General features: G+C 47.1%; 1 protein-coding gene across 1 annotated transcript in view; it reads right to left on the reverse strand.

Moving 5' to 3' along the window:
* LOC142557174 (protein tyrosine phosphatase domain-containing protein 1-like) overlaps positions 1-19,317 on the reverse strand; it is a 120,365-nt gene that overhangs the window by 14,828 nt on the left and 86,220 nt on the right. Inside the window, exons 6-10 of the mRNA XM_075668841.1 lie at positions 10,432-10,716; positions 8,126-8,164; positions 7,732-7,831; positions 5,570-5,679; positions 1,873-2,326 (exon numbers count right to left, since the gene is read on the reverse strand). Of these exons, the coding sequence (XP_075524956.1) occupies positions 1,873-2,326; positions 5,570-5,679; positions 7,732-7,831; positions 8,126-8,164; positions 10,432-10,716 (988 nt within the window). The remainder of the gene's footprint in view (positions 1-1,872; positions 2,327-5,569; positions 5,680-7,731; positions 7,832-8,125; positions 8,165-10,431; positions 10,717-19,317) is intronic.

Here is a 19,317-nt window from a genome sequence, read left to right on the forward strand (position 1 = left end):
TTCGATTCCCACCCAGCCCATCTTGGAAGTTGCTTTTTATTTATGAAGTGCCTGCCATGATTTATCGCTCACGGCCAACGCCGCGGACGCCGACGCCGACACCCGACACCGACGCCGACGACACCGGCTTTTCTGCGACACGAGCTCCTTAACGCTATCGCGTTAAAAAAAGCGCACAAGTCACTTTAGTTTAGAGCACGTTAAAGCACCGGTTGCCATTTTGGTGTGTGAAGGCAGAGAGCAGTTCCACCCTATGTTTAGGTGCCTAACTATACGTGTGTTTGCACTGTAAGCGGCTCGGTACTATAATCGTTCGATGCCTGGCCTCAGTATGTTTCTGTTGGCAAGTAATTAGAGGGCAGCAAATTGGGCTTGTTTGTATTTCGTTCTGCTGAAAGGCGTCTATAGCGCGAACCAGTAAAAACAGGACGGCATCCAGAGAGGGACGAGCGCCGCTATTTCAGTTTGTATTTTTGTATTCGCTATTTCTACTACATTAGGTTTGTTTTACTCTTTCACACGTTTTTGTCTGCAGTTTGTTGCTTCAAGTTCTCGCTTGTTCGTTTTTTACCTGGCCTTCTTGATGTACTACTTTCTAGCAACCTGTATGGATTATCGTACTTTCCCAATAGGTCGCGTCCAAATCCACGCATCCGCGGTGGCTCTTTCTAGATAGCGGACGCCAGTCTCGAAGGGCATGCTTTTCCTGCCTACATGCGCCATAAGCAATTGCGGAGCCGGAAACAAGTCATAGACGCCATGTTTTGGACACCACCTACTAGCGCTTGTGTCGGTCTGCTGTCATCCTGTTGTTACTGTACTACTTTTCATACAGAAAGGTCTTTTTTCTTGAAATCGCAGATAAGAAAAAGTTTATGGGCTCAACGCTGCTGTGTTGTTTCTCAAATTTTGCCGGAAGACCACATTTTATGGTTCTAATTGTTCAATAGAACATTTGGCACGGTTACTAGCCTGGTTCCCGCTTTTGTTTTTTTTTTTTGAATAAAGGTGTCATAATGCTTTCATCTGCGCATCTCGGACGCATCCTCAAGGAATCAATGGAGAACGATTTCGAAACCCATGCTTTGCGATGATGCAGGCACCGGAAGTTACATAGCCGCCATGTTTTAAACCTCACTGAGAGAGTCCCAGACTAAGGCCGATTTGCCGTTTCTTCTTGACAATCCAGACAAGAATCAGTGGCAAGTGTAACACACAGCAATTCTTGCCAATAAGTGCGATGTTTCTGTTAAATTTGAGCAATAGCACAGCAGCGGTAAGCGCAACATTTCTTTTTCTACAACTTTAATAGAAAATTTTGGAGGACGCTTAAGCTTCGCCTTTACGAGTGGAACGCCGATAGCATTCGAAAATGCCTGACTGCTTGTCACTCTTCCCGGCAACCACAGCTTTTTTGCAGAGGCGCGGAGGCGAGAGCCATCTGGATAGTGTTGTCGCAAGGAAACGAGCTGACCTCGCCGCTTTATGAATGGTAGAAACGCTGGAAAAGATGTTTGTGCTTGAGTTTCCGCGTAACTGAATTATGTTTTCTGGTATATTCAAATTACAGTCCGACGCTATCATGTCTACAGGTTGTGTTTAGGTCATACATTACGATTTTTCTGACGCAATTTACTTTGAGGAATTCAATTAGTTCACCAACGCCTCCGCACCACGCGAAGGACCTGCGTCATTGTAGTTCGGAATGATTTCGCACGCAACGACGTCCGACACCGGATTTTTTTTGCGAAGCGGGGCCCTTAACGCTATCGCGCTAAAACGCACGTTTACATATGAAGTGGGTCCACTTCGCGCTACACGCTCTTTCAGCGTCACGTAATACACTTGACTCTCGGCTCTCCGATTGCGTACTTCTCGTCGTGCCCGCAGCTCCTTCTGCGACGACAGCTCCTTGAAGCAGGCGTTCTCGGTCAGGGTCTCGTCGTCCTGACTGCTGCAGCCCGCTTCGCTGGCCTCGAACTCCTCGTCCTCGTAGCTGCTGAACTCCGGGCTATTGGGCGTCGACGCGAAGAGACCGGCGAGGCCGGCGATCAGGAGGGAGTCCAGGACAGCGTCCGTGTCCGACGGTTCTTCGTCGTCGTCGTCATCGTCGGGAGACGGGGTGAGGATGTCCTCGGCGCTGGTCGCCACGGAGGAGCCGCTTGTTGCCGCGGAGTCGCCGCGCTCGCTCAGGGCCATGGGCCGCCACCGGTCGTGGCTCACGGTCGAGGAGAGGAAGTAGTTCCAGAAGGGGTCCAGCTCCGTCAGCTCGAAGCTGGGACACCGCGTCGTGCTGCCCGTGCTGGACGTGGAACCGGCCGTCGTGCTGGAAAGACGGGTGACCAGGAAAGAGAGAAAGACTGTTTAAAAGAGTTCAGTGACATGAAAATGATACTTTGTTGGCAATGAGTGAAGGTCTCACATCTCTAAACCCTCGAAAAATATATTACTGGCACGCGTCTAAGCATGCCTGTGTAAATATATCGTGAGCCAGTCCCCGCCCCGGTGACCGTTGCCGCCTCTGAAGTACAGTGGCACAAACAAATCTAGAAGGGTATGCTTTTGCAGGCTGCGCACGCCGGAAGTAATGGTGGAGCCGGAAACACGCCACAGCCGCCACGTCTTAGACATCGTCCCTTTACTCTAACATTTGTTTCTACGGATCAGTTTCAGTTTCGCTGCGCAGAAAGTGGATGCGTCGTGACATGTGAAACACTGGCTTTGTAGACATATTATCTGGCCGTGCTCGCAAGCTCACATAAACTCCGAACCGGACAAGCGCAAGTTTGAAGGAGCAATCCGGAGCGAAGAACTCGCTCCCCAACTCTGGGCCGTCCAGCAGGTTCACGACGCCGCCAGGAAACTCAACCTCCCGTTTCCGTCGTGGGAGACGCCCACTCCATGAGAGTCCAAAGCTCTCGTGGCCTGGAGGACCTTGAATAAAGTTGATTTCCTTCCTTCCTTATAGACATTTTGCATAATGCCGGTAACTCTGTCGTGCACATTGGATTCCGGCCACAATCTTCAAGCATATACGTACGCAGGCGAGCACAAGGTGCGCATAGAAAGATTGTGGAATGCGCGCGCTCTCTGCTGCAGCTGTTACTGAGCTTTCTGGGGTGTTCTTACATTCACGCAGCGCTTTCACTGCATAACACATGGCCCTGCGAACGGAAACTCGGTCGCCCGCAACGGAATAGGTGGAATGCCTTGGCACGCGCTCGCGCACGATTCCGGCATAGTTGACTGCTACAAGGCGAAAGCGGCCAAGGGGGAGAGTCATTTGACTGCGGGAGCTACCACGTTTGTTGAGTCTTACGTCAATCCTGATTTCATCGGAGCAAACTGCAAGAAAAACAGGAAGCAAACAGAAAATCGCGCGAAATGCCGCGATAACTTGTGCGCTGATAGGGCGATCCCGCGCTATCATGTAGCACCTGGTGAAGTGGCCTCGCAAACGCTAAAATGTTCGGCCGCACGATCGGGCCTCAACCTGTCACGAGCCCCCGTTGCCCGGCATGCATATCATCCTTGGCTCAAAAAATGTGACCGCTGTCGGCTAACCAACTTTTGACGAGTTACGCGACTTATTACGACGGCGATGTAACAGCCCAGGTGCGTGAAAAACGGATGACTAGTCATGTGTGCTCTGTACACATTCCTTTAAATGAGCTGTGTCACCGGTGAACTAAAAAAAAAATTATGGGCTTTTACGTGCCAAAACCACTTTCTGATTATGAGGCACGCCGTAGTGCAGGACTCCGGAAATTTCGACCAGCTGGGGTTCTTTAACGTGCACCTAAATTTAAATACACGGGTGTTTTCGCATTTCGCCCCCATCACCGGTGAAATAAAGACACTGTACTTAACTATTACAATTGGTGCGACATACGGAGTGATGGTCGGCGCAGTCACGAAGTGGTGGAGTTCTCAAGTCAAGTTGGTTTAATGAGCACCGTATTAAATTTTTCGAACTATCACCACCGAAACTGTCCACGTAGACACATTACTTACATAGCGGCACTAAACTGTAAGTCGGAACGTAGAATTTCAATGACATAACACTGGAGAAACAGCACAAAACACACTAGCGCGCCATGGGGTAGGTGACTGGCCGCCGGTGTCTGTCCCTCACAATGACAGTCAAAAAGCAGCGACAGCTGAATGCAGCTCGCCGCTGTCGGCTTTCTGCAAGCGTCATTTGACCCATGCAAGCGTAGCTAGGAGAGATGAGCGCAGCATCTTTGCTTATTTTAATGCGCAGCATTCTTCTGTGGAGGGTAGGAACACGCACAAAATTTTGAAATGTTATTCCACCGCGTTATTCGCATTCACTGCGACAGGTACATGGGCCGACGATTTTATTAAGAATTTAGATTATTGAAGAAGCGCAAGATTGAAGAATTAGCCACCAGAAAGCACCTGTCCCTTGGACTGAGATGTCGTAAGGGAAGCAGGACCTTGGTGTCAGTATGGTGTCAATACACAGGCGGTATCGTAAGCCGGCGGTGTCGATACGGTGTGTTGCCACATTTCTTCTCTGCTAATCACACTATCGTCCACATTCATCGGGAGATAGAAAGATAAATTTACGGCCTTCTTTTGTTTTCTTTTGTGTGTGTGTAGACAAACGAACTGCTCGTCTCTCGTATCTCTAGGGACTTGAGCACGACGGCGGCGATGACCTCGAGAACACGCATCAAGTGTCCATGCGATTGCGCAACAACAAAACCCTCTGTCATTATCTCTTCTTAAATGAAATTCTAAAATATTTCAACTGCGTGACAACTTCGCACGTCTGTTGTCCGTCAGGGTGGTGCTCCTTTCAGGCGTATATCGAGTTATTAATGAATATAACTAAGTATTACGCAACAGCATGCTAGTCATCATGAGTGTAATAGCTCCGAGCCCTATTATGGAGCTTTCTCAGGAAGCTCTTTTTCAGAAACGGTATTTGTGTACGAAATACGGGAAGCCCAAAATGCCAACGGAAGAGAAATGAAGAAATTCTTACGTGTTCATGCACTGTACGCTAGCCATACGACATTGCCGCAAAAAAGGGCTCGGGACAAACCTCGTGCTGCATTAGCCTAACTCGTTTTCAACGTACTTCCGCCCTGATATCGTTCAGCGTACCCGAAAATTTCCCAAGAAAGCAAACGAAGTGAAGGGGCCGAGTGCCGTCCGTTGCATTGCAGCGGAAGCTATGTCGGTGCCAGCTGTCCTGAGGCTCAATCGTGCGAATGCACCCCGTCCGTGCATCATGTGGCGCTCGGTCCGCGTCATAGCGTCGTCTGCTCGTCCTCAACCACTCTCCAAAAGGCAGTTTCCAGCGCCTGAGCACGCCCAATAGCTTCCACTCGCGTTCCCGATTATATACGAAATAGGCTTTAGGCTAGAGGCTTTCAAGATCAACAGAACAAGCGCGTATGTTCCTGAACGTTTTTGATTGTGGAACAACATCGTGAGCATGTACGGTCGTTGAAAGGCTTCGGGAGTTCGCGCTTAACATGATTCAAATCGTCCTCTACGCCTCTCGTTCGACATCAATGAAAAAAAATTCAGGTACCTGCTCCGGCTGCTGATGCTGCTACTCGATGAACTCTTCACGCTACTCGTGCTGAGCGTACCCTTGGACTGACTCAGCCTGAGCAGCCTCTCGCAGAGCGCGTACAAGATCTGCAGCAGAAGTCGAGGGTTCAAAGATGGCGACACATATGCAGGCACGTAGCGTCTATTTCAAGTGGTTAAGCGGCGCCACACCAAAAACACACAAAAGTCCACACTGAAAACACGACATACACGAGGCTCTTGTGGGAGTCGTGTTTTCTGTGTGGTGTCTGGTTTTCGCACCGTTCGAAAGAATGTATACTAAAATGCACCAACTCGTCCAGCAACAAGACCAACAAGTGTGTCGATCACCGCAAGCCATCGCAAGGACGGCCGTGAGATCCTATGGCGCAGGTGAAGCCGCCACAAGCTGACACAGTTTCCGATCGTGAACGCCTTGGAACACAGCTATACTGACAAACAGCTGCAGATAAAATTGGTTCTGCGGTGCCTTAGTGTACACCAAAAATGCCGGGAACTCGTGGCTTCGGATTGGAGTCTTTCAGAGAGAGCCAGGACACCTCGAAGACGCCTCTGGCAGACAGCGTTCCACGTGTCACAATCATTGAGAATCTGCTAAAACAGCGCGTAAAGTGTGTTTTTTTTAATCTCTATTAGTGAGTAAGAACAGTCTTTTATTAAAACGTGAGCACTGGTGATGGCCTGTGCAGTTATACCAAACAGGAGCACAACTGGTGAGTCGCTTGAAGTAGGAGGAAAGACGAGAACTGCTAATGAACACACACGCTCCAAAGTTATGGGACAAATTCCAGTGGCAGTCTAATGAACCAGTAGAAAATGAAGCAAGGAGCCTGATTTTTGTAAGTCACAACCGTATGGAGCCAACACATAGTCTGTATGCTTCCTATGATAGTGGCAGAGGTCGCTCGGGAAGCGGTTTTAAAGCTTTCGGCAGGTGTGTGCGCTGGTTAGCTTACTCGAACACTAAACTTATCACTTTCCTGGAACAGCAATCTTTGTGACTATAGTTCGAAATAAAGAGTTGGGTGTCAATATTATTATTATTATTATTATTATTATTATTATTATTATTATTATTATTATTATTATTATTATTATTATTATTATTATTATTATTATTATTATTATTTGTGTAAACTCAGTATCCTGCTGATCTATATTTCAGTGGCTTTCGGTATTCCTCACTGAGAGCCAAGTGCTTCTTTCTTGCGTTCTTCAGACTTACTGTATCGAATCGTTATGGTATTAAGGTGATTACTTTGCTAGTGTGTTATAAATAGGACCTTTATTAGCGTCATCTCTGTCTTGCCTGCCAAAGGAAGCCAGCAGCACCGAAAGGAAGAACAATCGAGCGCAATATGCGGCATCTCTTACCTGCGTAATTCTTATTTTACAACTTTTAGCAGAAGAACAATTGATATTATGCGTAAACGTACGCATGGCTGCGAAGAGCGAGGGCACGCAGTTGGTTTTTCAGCTCGTAGACTGCGAAGTGCGCGACAGGTGGTAAAATGCATGGATGCACGGACAAAAAAAAAAGCAAAGCTATCTGTCCACGCATACGACCAAACTGACGTGTTCGTAAACGCTTTGATTGTCGACAGAGCCGCCGTGCATGTCGAATGGTGTGCTGCTTCCGTGTCCCAATGAGCGATGAGACGCCGCATAGGAGATACGAACATGCGATGACGTGTGAACGCTTGCTCATGTTCAATGAAGCACAGCTGCGTTATTTATATGCGCCAAATCTCGCTAGGCAGTAACTCTCGCTGTTCCGTTTAGTGTCCAAACGAAGCCATAGAGCATCCTTAGAGACGAGACAAGCTTGGTGCTGTTATTTCTGAAGCGTTCTTTTTTAAATTTTTATTTTTATTTTATTTTTTTGCGAAACAATGCAGTAGTGTATAACCTTCAGGCTTAAGATTTAAATGTGCTCTCTTGGATGATAGCAATATCAAACGCACTAATATCTACGAATGTTGTTTCTCCATACAGTTCTTTAAAAAGTGCGGCCTAGGACATGTTAATGTAATTATTCGGCTTAACATGTACATATCTCATTCCACGATGAGAACTCCAACATTTGCATGCATGCCATCGATATCCATAAAGAGGAAGAATGGCGGGAAGGTTGCTTACCTTTGGAATGTACCTCAGATGCCTCGCCTCCGTACCATGCATGACTTTTCGCTGTTTGGCTAGGTACTGAATGAGGGTGAAATCTGTAGCCTTGGTAGGCCTGTATCAAAAAGGCGAACAGGAATTATTCGAATTTGGTAACGTCTCTGCGACAGTTCACAACTGTGCATTTCGTTGACTGAATCGCTTATCTACACTGGAAGTCAGGTTTATATGCCACTGTTGTGTGCGGCTCTCACACTTGTGTAAGATTGATACGAGGGACTTTTGAACGACGGTGCCGTAAGCCAATGAATTATGTCAACAGTCTGAAACGCTTTGCTGGTTAATGCCAAAGCTAAACACTAGTTACGTTGGAAAAGAGCTGAAAGTGCACAATCAACAAGGACCTTACCTGTATTTGTCTACTTTGGTCGGTTTTCTGCTTGTGTACCTGCGGGCGAGATCATGTATGTGCGTTAGCAGCGCTACAAGGGCAGTGTCATAAAATGTCGTCGTAAACCTAATGAGAAACAAATAGGAGGTAAAGGTGTGGCCTGAAGTCTGCTCAACCAAATAGCATAGAACTCACAGTTTGCTGTACTTTTTACCTCTGTCTACGCAGCTTTTTATCTGTCAGCTCCTTTTATTTCAGGGGCCGCTGCTGGCGACATAATGTGTTGACTAAGCTATTGAATTTGTGCACAAGTATGGAGCTTTTATTTCTTTGTGCTTCTTTGTTTTTGGCTTCTCGGTCGTACGAACACCGGCTGAGGTACCTGGCACACCTATAATTCAAACTAGTGAATAATAAAGCTAGTACCGAAGGAATTCATTTGTCTGTATACCGCTGATCACGGAACGCCTTCGGCGATTTTTCGAAGCGAATTTGCGCACCAGCATTCTTTCTCGGAACAAACGAGAAAAAAGAAGAAAAAGACGACGTCCCGGGCTTCCGTTATTTCCGCAAGTGCGCATAATTCGTGCTCGAGCTGAACTTACCATACGGCATTGTCGACAATAGCAATAGTCTCTTGTCAAAGTCATTCAGTCATGCTAGCAACAAAGTGTGTTTGCCGACTTGTAAGTTGAAGCTCGTTGAACTCGGAAGGGGCGCCTCTTGTAGCGGTCCGCACGGATATTCAGCCACTTCTCGCAAGATGGCGGAGGGTTGAAACAGACAAAAGTGCTTGTGGAAACCGCTCGTATTGAGCGTGGATAAAATAGGCAAGCATAAGCAAAGTCTGTTGGTTCGTGCTCAGCACTGTTTGAAGCTGTAAATGGAGCAAACTAAATAAAGCTTGGCCTCCACCTTTTCTTTTTTAGCAGGAGGCATATTTATCCTGTTCTCCACGCTAACTCTACCTCCCACTGCGGAATTTTCCTTAACCAATTGTCCACGAGAGGCTGCCAGTGAGGGCTAACAGTTCTGAATATAAGGCTCTTGCTGACGCGTTCATCTAGTGCACGCCACCAATTTGACGTGGCGTCTTTGAAATGAGGGGAAGGTTTCGGTGTGTTGAATGAACGTCCTCTGGCGCCAACAGTCTTGGGAACCTCTCTACTGCGCTTATACTACTCGTAATACCCCCTGGTTCGTCCTAGCAAACCTCCGAATCTTACTGCATCTTAATGTTCTAATGTAAAATGCAGTCTTCATTCTGCTTTTTTTGCATACCTGCAAGCAACAAAACTCCAGCCATCTTTTGCCAGTCTCGATCGCAGTCTCAATCACTCTTCACGTGCTACCATTAAACCTCGAGATCTGCTATGCGGTAACTGAAAGATGATGCATAATCACATCCCCTTCGAAACGGGGCGGCAACTAATAGTCGACTAGCCTGCTCAAGCTAACACAGTTTTACTATGTTTATTGCAGATTAGCATTTTGCCTCCAAATTTAACCTATGCCTCTCACGGCTCTGACACGATCTCTTCCCTGCCTTTTTCATATCGATGCTCTAAACGGATCTTGCTTACCTCCACCGGTAACTAGTTAACACTCCCATCAGCTTTGAACCCGAGTGCATCTGGAAAGCGGACGTTCCCGGCAGTTTTGATCTGGTGCACAAATCTAGCAGAGGGTTGCCCTCCATACACGTGCCTACGCCCAGCGCTTCAGAGTGTGTGCATACGAAGCCTTCTCTCCGCCCCCCCCCCCCCCCCGTAGGGATGGATGGCTGTTATGGATGGATGTTATGAGCGTTCCCTTTGGAATGGGGCGGTGGGCTGCGCCACGAAGCTCTTGCCATTATACTGCCTAATGTCCTACCTAGGCTACAAAGAAAGAAAAAGAAAAGAAAAAACACGGATGAGTTGCCATAACCAAATATTCTGACCCCCTATTGTGAACTTTGTTATTGCACTTCTCCGTTGTTGTTGTTTTTTTTTTTTTTGTCGTTTCCCTACTTTTCTTCCACCAATCTTCCAAGCTCCTCTTACTAATCTCTATTACGGACATGTTTACTTTCCCCCCTGCTCTCGCTGAACCCAAGGGCTTCAAGGAGGCCAGCGGTGCCTAAATCTACCGCTGGGCAGACATCTTCACATTCTAATAAAACATGCTCCATCGTTTCCTTAGCTTTACCACAACAAGCAGATGCTACTTATTCCTTCTTATATCTCGCTTTATAATTGCGTGTTCTAAGGTATCCTGATCTCGCTTCGACAAGTAAACCAATCGGTATTGCACCGCCCCCTGGCGGCAGCCGCTCGACTCACACGATGGGGTAGACGACGAGCAGCGGCAGCACGAACTGCGCGAACTTCTGGACGCAGTCGATCTGGCTCTGCGTCTGCACCGAGCCGCGGCGCTTGAGTCGCACGAAGCGCACGGCGTCGTTCGGCCGGCAGCGAAGGGCGAACACCAGGTAGCTGGCCACCAGGACGCCCGTCCTGCCCAGGCCCGCGTGGCAGTGGACGGCCACTTTGCCCTCGGTGAGGGCGAAAGCCATCACCTTCACCATGTCCAGCAGCGCCAGGCTGCTCGGGGTGCCGTAGTCGCGCCTGCGGGGGTTGCGTCGCAGAGTTCAGGAGACGAATTGGAAAGGACGCAGAAGGTATACTGTGGCGGCATTCGACCGGTTTCTCTGTACCGCGGTTCGACTCAGTTTGAAGTGACGCGGACCTTGAATTTGGGGGCCACGTACACATTCTGGGGGATTGGCCAAGAACCCTGTAGCTAGAGGTAAAATAAGAAATTTAAGAAATAAGAAAGCGTTACTTTATAATAGTTAGGCTAGGATCAAAAGAGATTGGAGAGGAAACTTTTGTGAAAACGGAGAATTCATTAAAATACATATTCGTACAATAAGACAAGTGGAACTCAATACAGTGGAAAGAATATAAGACGTAAACAATTAATTTAGAGTTTAAATCACATTGGGCCTTTCAGCGAAATCCGGCGTGGCTTCATCTTAGCTTTTTCTTTTTTTGGGGGGGGGGGTGGGGGGGCTACAGCAACGGGCACGTGTGCTACACATGCATCATGGGACCGATCCACGCGCGATCATTGGGATTTATTTATTTATTTATTTATTTATTTATTTATTTATAGAAGGCTTCCGTTTGTCTTTGAAATACGCTGTGCCACCAAAGAGCAGCGAATAAGTTCTGACCATGGTTTTCCCCACTTTGGACACCATGCCACCTTAAAGGGACTGACAACTGGCGCCAGAATGTGTTGTGGAGCTCGATGGAAATGAAATGGCCATGATTTATAGTGATATAATCCAGCACGCTGTTCTAGATTTAAGTAGGAACTATAAATTGGCAAAGAAAGTTGGCAAAGAAAGTCTAAAAAGTTTGCCAATGGAGCGGCCTGGCGGTGAAGTCTTGGTACTTCAGATGTACTATATATAAGACTACTTAAGCCGGCTGCCATTAAGTACGTCATACTAATTACTACTTAAAATTGCAGTTCGTGTATTATCAGGCGCTCGCGCTATGTGTTCAGTGCGTATTACGAAGTAAAGAAACTGACCGCTATGACCATCGACGCTGCCTTTGTGGTAACGAGTGGAGTGGAAGAGCGGCCAGAGCACATCAGTGCACCGTGGCGCACGTGAAGGCTGTTAGTAAGAGTTAGTAACCGTGAAGAGTTAGTAACCCTACTCCTATGGTCTCTGTGAGACACAAAATGCCATCAACGAAATGTACCGTGAATGGGTGCCAGCACTGCAATGATATAAGTGTTGGTATGTCCTATCCCTCAGCTTGACGTGACTGAAAAAAATCATAGTAATAATAAGCCTTGCGCTTACAGCCAGCAAAAGCATGGCCTTTGAGATCAGTTTGCGTTACTAGGAGGGAGCCGTCGCTGTAGCGTAGAGTCGGACATCACCTACCTATTACTGTAAAAGTAATTCAATGCTTCATAAAACATGAACCACAGGAACAATAGCTTGATCAAACAAACACTACTTTCTTACACCTATAGAACCGAACTTGTCGTCTGCTTCCCACCAATTCCGGCGTATAATCGCTATCGCACTCGCCTGTCACTGTTTCCAGCATGTTACTTGAGTACGACTACATCCTCCATGCAGATCGGAAAATTCTGATAAAAAATATGCTGCGCGGCGTTCTTCGCGTTACCACTGTATGATTGGACACTCGGACCAGTAAGCTTTCCGGTGCACTAAAAGTACTCGTACCATAAAAAAACGTTGGCCATCCCTTTAACCGAACTGCACACCAGGCCATCACGTGGGCGCTTTGTTTCAGCCGGTGACCGCGGTTAAATACTGATATACACCGCAGTATAACATTCTGCGGCTCGTTTCTAAGGCAACACCGCATTCACTAGAGGCGGTTTTGTACCGCTTTGAGACATGGTACTCGTGGCTGAGTGGTAGCGTCTCACACTCCGGAGACCCTGGTTCGATTCCCACCCAGTCCATCTTGCAAGTTGTTTTTTATTCATGAAGTGTCTGCCGGGATTTATCGCTCACGGCCAACGACGCCGACGCCGACGACACCGGCTTTTCTGCGACACGAGCTCCTTAACGCTGTCGCGTTAATTGTGTGAGCAAGACTCCATGGCGCCGCAAGAATTATGCGAGTCTCCGAGAGCTTATGGCTAGCCTTCATCTGGTCGCTAAGCGATTGCAGGCTGTGACAATTCTGACCTCAGATGATATGTGGCGGAACTTAACGGTGTAGTATTTAAAAAGTCTCTTGTGGTAGACAAAATGTCTTGTGCCTGCTTTTTTCGGTTAGGCTCTGTTCTTTTGCTAAATAGATATCTTGAATAAGAAAACAACGATTGACTGAGATACAGTGGAGGTTCACGAGGGCTATACACTTCCTTGCTTTATGAAATGACGTTTCGCGTCACATTTTTGCGAACGGCTCTTGTAGATTGCACTTGTTGGTATATCATGATGGCGACGTTTATTCATGCGAATAGCCCCTTGGCATTATCAGACAAGTTTACTTTCCTTGCGTCTAACCTTTTTCGCGAAACAGACAGAACAGACGGGAGTGCCAGCGTTCCACAAATCGGTGCGCACTGACATTTTTGTTTTGAATAAATTTTAAATAAAGAACCCATAAACAGAAAACATGCCTTTGTTCAAATTCTAGGGAAGGGATACGGTGCCTTCCGTTTTTTCTGGCATCTGGAGGCTAGGGGACGCGATCGAAGGTTGGGGTGTGAATCGCGAGGTTCCACTCGACTGTGGTCCCGCTCAGCTCGCGTTGCTTCCAGAACGCTCTAGGGACCCACATTGCGATCGCTGCCAATCGCATTAGCAGTAATCGTTCGTTTGTTAGTTTAACAAACGAACAAATGGGCGAGGGGGGGCGAATATACTATTAAGCTGTGTGGCTCTCAGCGTATGTGTCTGTAAGGTAGCTGGAAACAGTTCGTGTGTACGTGCGTGTGTGTGTAGGTATTGTAGGTATCATTTTTTTATCCTTCTCTATCTCACCTATCGTATCCCCTTGCCCCTCCCCCACTACAAGGTAGCCAACCGGAGATAATCTCTGGCTAACCTCCCTGTCTTTCCTTTGGCTTTCTCTCTTTTTCTCTCTCTCTCTCTCTCTGTCTAGCTGGTACTGTGGTGAAGGTTGCGTCTGAATTGAATGTCGGAGCTGCCAGCGCTACGATGCGCAGTCTGCTGAAGGAATAGAACACCGCCTACGTCAAATGGGTGCGTCATGAAAGATCTTCCTTGACGTGCGTTTTTCCGGAATTCGATTATGTATAGCTTCTGATTTCAATTGTTGGTTTATGGTCAATACCCTGTCGGTATCTGCCCCGACTGAAGAAATCAACGTCAACACACTAGATCCACATAAAGCTTCACGGCTCTTGCCTTCTGTACTTACGGTTGATAACTTTGAAGGTTGATGACGTTTCTTTTGCAGAGTGTTTCGCGTGTCTTTCTTTTTTACTGCCAACGGCATTTTTTGCCTACTTCAGCTGTTTTGAATCTATCTATCTATCTATCTATCTATCTATCTATCTATCTATCTATCTATCTATCTATCTATCTATCTATCTATCTATCTATTTATCTATCTATCTATCTATCTATCTATCTAGCCTCTAACGCCGACGAAGTGACCCATGTGTCCTCTCCTGCTTGGGCCACAAGGAATGTGCTTTTGGTCGGGATGCCGTCGTGGTCGTTCAATTGTCGTCATTTCAGCTTCGTGATATCTTACTTTCGTCATGCTGTCGTCATCACGCCTTCTACCCTGACTCAGCGGCCCAAGTTTCTTAACAGCCTGGGCCACTAGGTACGGGCTCGTGGTCGTGATGCCGTCGTTGTCGTTGCGTACTCGTCATTCTAGCTCTGTTATCCGATTCTCGTCGTGCCGTCATCGTCACGTTATCGTCGTCGTACAGTCTTCATGTATTCGTTCTCACATCGCCGTCGTGTTGTCATCCCTGTCCTTAAATCGTCGTCATTCTAGCTTCCTGATCTGACTCGTCATGCTGTAGTCGACCCCCCTACTACTGCGACCCATGGGTCCAATTTTTCTGATACCTTGTGCCAATAGGCACGTGTTCGGAGTCGTGATGTCGTCTTTGGTCGTTGCATCATCGTTATTCTAGCTTTCTCGTCCGACTCCCGTCATATAGTCGTCATCACGCTATCGTCGTCACACAGGCGTCATCAGGCCATCGTCGTCACAGAGTCATCGTCAAGCCGTCGTCGTTACGCTGACATTACATCACTGTGATCACTTCAAGCAACGTCATGCGATTGTCATCATGTCGTCGTCGTCGTACCACCTTCGTCGATTCATCGAAGCCATTCTTTATTGATCATTGTATCGCGGTCATGCTGTCATCATTCAGTCGGGGTCATGCCAGCGTTGTCATGTCATCGTTTTCATTGCGTCTTCGTCACACGGACGCTATCATGCATCCGTTGTCGAAGCCGTCGTCATGCCATCTTAGTCGCGCATCGCCGTCATTCCCGCTTCTTCTTTAGGTTGTCGTCACGCCGCCGTTGTCATGTAGTCTCGATCGCATTGTCCTCATGTCGTCATCGTCATGTTGTTGTCTTTACACCATCGTCCTAATTTAAGAATCGACGTCTCATTCTCGTCATGCCGTCGTCGTCATACGCATTTGTCCTTCAATCGCTATCACTCCTTCGTTATTCCGCCGTCAATGCGATGGCTGTTTCGGGCTTTTAGCGGGCAAAGCGATGTAGCGAAACGCCAGCCTTTTTGGTGTCGCCGTCGCACCTTTGCACGGAGCACTGTTTATTTGCGGGCCAGAGAAAGCTTCAGGTGTTTAATGCTGGTAGCATCGTTGGACGCCAAATCGATCGCCCAGGGTAGCCGCACGAAGGCAGCTGAATGAAAAATTATCTGGCCGTCGTAACTCACCACTTTTGACTGAACACGCCACGCACGATGAAACGCCCCTCTCAAGCACAAAGCCACCAGAAGTCAGGCAAGCGGTGACCAGCAAAACAACGCAACATGTGAAGGAGGCGTATAGTAGCACGAGAGCCTTACGACCGCGCCTCTCTGCATACTACAAGAGCTGCATTGCATTGCAGCTGATGGGGGCTTAAAAGCCTTTGTCTTAGCGGGCGCTGAAAAAGAGTTATTGGTTCTTAATTTTAGATGCGAAATAATTCTTTTCTTTCCTCACCACATCTACATAAAATTGACTAGAAATTTTATTTCTAGACAATTTCTAGACTAGAAATTTTATTTCTAGTTCTATGCAAGTCGCGTATTATTTTTGATTGAAAGACGGTCTTTCTTTAACAGTGTTTGTTCTCTCCTCACCTAGTGGAGTTTCAATCGCTGCTCCCATAACCAACCTTGCTGGTGTCGATGACAATTGTTTCTAAACCGTTTTTCGCTCGAAGCTTCGCGACCCATTTCCACGGACCTTGATCCCACTTTAAGGCAATTCAATCACACAACCAGCACGCCAAGGAAAGGCGTTCAAAGATCACGATCTTGGAGTCCGGCTTGTGTGGGCATGCGTCCGAAAATGGTATGACGTTTTTTTTTTTTTTTCATCTCATAGTGCGTTCCCAAAGTTTACGTTACTTAAAGTGAATTGTTTCCCTTTCAATGAGCCTCTGAATTGCGAGTTCCTCGCCATTCCCGTTATTTCTTTCGTTTTTTTCTTTTGGGGCTATTTTGCGCTGTTACATAAGATGAAGCTATACTGACTCGCCTAAATGTCAGTTCTGTTAGCAACCCCGATTTCTTCGTTTAGCCTGCATACCTTGCCACGCTTGCGAAGTGGGATCTGCTCGACGCTGCAGACCCTCGCAACATCATTAACCGACAAAGTTTCGAGCAAACGTACGATACGACTAGAACGATAAACGTACGTACGAATAGAACGATAAACGAGAAGAAGGGATGTCCGCATCTATGAGTCAGACTTAAATTTGTATCGGTGCTCGGCATTCAGACGTACAGGATGTTATCTGTCGACGACGTATTCTAAGTACGATGATGGTGATGGCCATGATGGTGACGATGTCAGTTGACATCCCCTTCGAAACAGGACGGCGACAAACAGTAACCTATGCAGCTTAACCAGGTTTACTGCACATATCGTCATCTAGCCTTCTTACGATACGATGTCAGTCTTAACTTTCATATATAAAACCTCTGCCACTATATTGTACCCTTACCTACGCTTGTAATGACTACGGTTTTATTAATCTGTTCTTTCTTTTTTTGCGATAATATAACGTCACTTCCCGATAGGCATGCCAGCCACGTACAGCACCACCTGATCGCAGAAAGGCCCACTTTTAATTCGCGGTGTTATTCAAGGAGGCTCTGAAAAAAATTTTCTTTAAACCTCTTTTATGCTAGGGTACACTGTGTATATATATATATATATATATATATATATATATATATATATATATATATATATATATATATATATATATATATGTGTGTGTGTGTGTGTGTGTGTGTGTGTGTGTGTGTGTGTGTGTGTGTGTGTGTGTGTGTGTGTACAGCAACTACATTAGGAGACGGAGTTCGCTCCCAATTATTCGTTTAAGAGGGATCTTTAGCTCGGGTTACGCTATCTAATACATGGGAAAATAGAAATCATTTTTCTCGGCAATCACTGCACCGAATGAATGATCTTGTCGCATTTAAAAAAAAAACAAAATTTCTAGTGACCAGGCGTCTCACAACGCTGGCGCAACGAAGAGCGTTGCACGAGATCATGAAACAAACGGGGCAACTTCTCGGCGTTAGTTAGCAACCAGTGAAGTTATTAATGTAATGACAGCTCGCCGTTTACTGTCCCATTTCTCTCAGAGCAATACACACACACGCTGCAGCTCAATGGGACATTTCACGCTTTCGCATCAATAGGAAAGCAAGGAAAGTCTCGCGTGCAGCCTTAGGGATCTCATTACGAGTGCGATGGAAGCGGCTGCGTATACTCATTTACGTGCACACAAACACCCTACGAACTTCAATCTGGAGCTTGAGCGTCTTCGAACCATTTGTCGATAGACCGGCAGGAGATAGACCGATAGGCCGAGAGGCGATAAAGCTGCTCTGGCTATAGCAATAGCAGCTTCCAATTCCTCGAGGGAGAAAGACACATCCGTTTCCGGAAAGCATGTTGCAAGGACCTCGGTCGGAATTCTGTTGTTGACGGTTGCCTCGTCGTCCACCGTTCGTTGCCCAGAAATCTTCGGTTGTTCCTAGGAGCGATTTGATTGGAGAGCCAAAGCGTAGAATGGGCGTCGTTATTCTACACGCGTTCGTCGTCACCAGGGCCGGGCGGCCTCACATACACGCCGCTTTACCTCCCCTAGCTGAAGATGTCCAAGGGTGTCGAAAGTAAGACTTCCTAAATGCAAGAGTAAGTCACGGAATAATGGCGTCGTTCACGAACTTCGTCCAGCCGCTTGATGCCACTCCTGAAGCCTAGCAAGTCGTCGCTCGGCTTCCCACCCTACCGACCCGTTGCGGCGCCCAGCTGCGTTGGGAGGGTATGATAAACTATAAGTAATGGTCTTCAACCGCTATATCTTGAGTGCAACAGCATATGCCCTGTGCCCATAACTGGATTCCAAAGATGCCATTCCTCTAATGATAACGTCATCGACGTCGTGACGTCCCTACAACAAGTACTATTTGGCAGTTTCTGGCAGCGAGAGCAAGGGTTTAGCGAAGCGCTTAAACTCCTCAGGCGGTGTTCTAACTATACGCCGATCCGATTACAGCTGACGCGACATGCGCGGGTGCGCCTATATTTCTGGCAATCTTGAAAGCTTGAAAACGCCGTGTAGGGCTTTTAACGGCATCACACAAGCGCCACTACATAACATGCTGTTACGTAACTTGTTTTACATAACTTGCTGTTACATAACTTGCTGTTTTGATTGTTTTGCACTTTTAATATTTACTAGATGGAATATATTTAAGATAAAGGCCACGCGCCGCGCGTTTTACGTTTCATTACATTTGTTTGCGGGCTGCCGTTCTCAAAAATCGTGAGGAATAATTCAGTCAGGAACGTAGGACCTGGTTTAAGCAACTACGAGGTTGAACAGCATAACGATATACCTAAATTTATTCCAAACCTCACGGTAACGCCGACAGCCGCAAGGATTCGCCTGGAGTGTCCGTATAATTGCTGTCGCAATGAAGCACCAGCCCAAGCATATAACATTCGTGCTTTTCGTCGATGTGAAAGCCGCATCATCATCATCATCATCATCATCATCATCATCATCATCATCAGCCTGGTTACGCCCACTGCAGGGCAAAGGCCTCTCCCAACGACCCCGGTCATGTACCAATTGTGGCCATGCCATGCCTGCAAGCTTCTTAATCTCATCCGCCCACCTAACTTTCTGCCGCCCCCTGCTACGCTTCCCTTCCCTTGGGATCCAGTCCGTAACCCTTAATGACCATCGGTTATCTTCCCTCCTCATTACATGTCCTGCCCATGCCCATTTCTTTTTCTTGATTTCAACTAAGATGTCATTAACTCGCGTTTGTTCCCTCACCCAATCTGCTCTTTTCTTATCCCTTAACGTTACACCTATCATTCTTCTTTCCATAGCTCGTTGCGTCGTCCTCAATTTGAGTAGAACCCTTTTCTTAAGCCTCCAGGTTTCTGCCCCG

This window comes from Dermacentor variabilis, chromosome 9, assembly GCF_050947875.1.
Source record: "Dermacentor variabilis isolate Ectoservices chromosome 9, ASM5094787v1, whole genome shotgun sequence".
NCBI lineage: Eukaryota > Metazoa > Arthropoda > Arachnida > Ixodida > Ixodidae > Dermacentor > Dermacentor variabilis.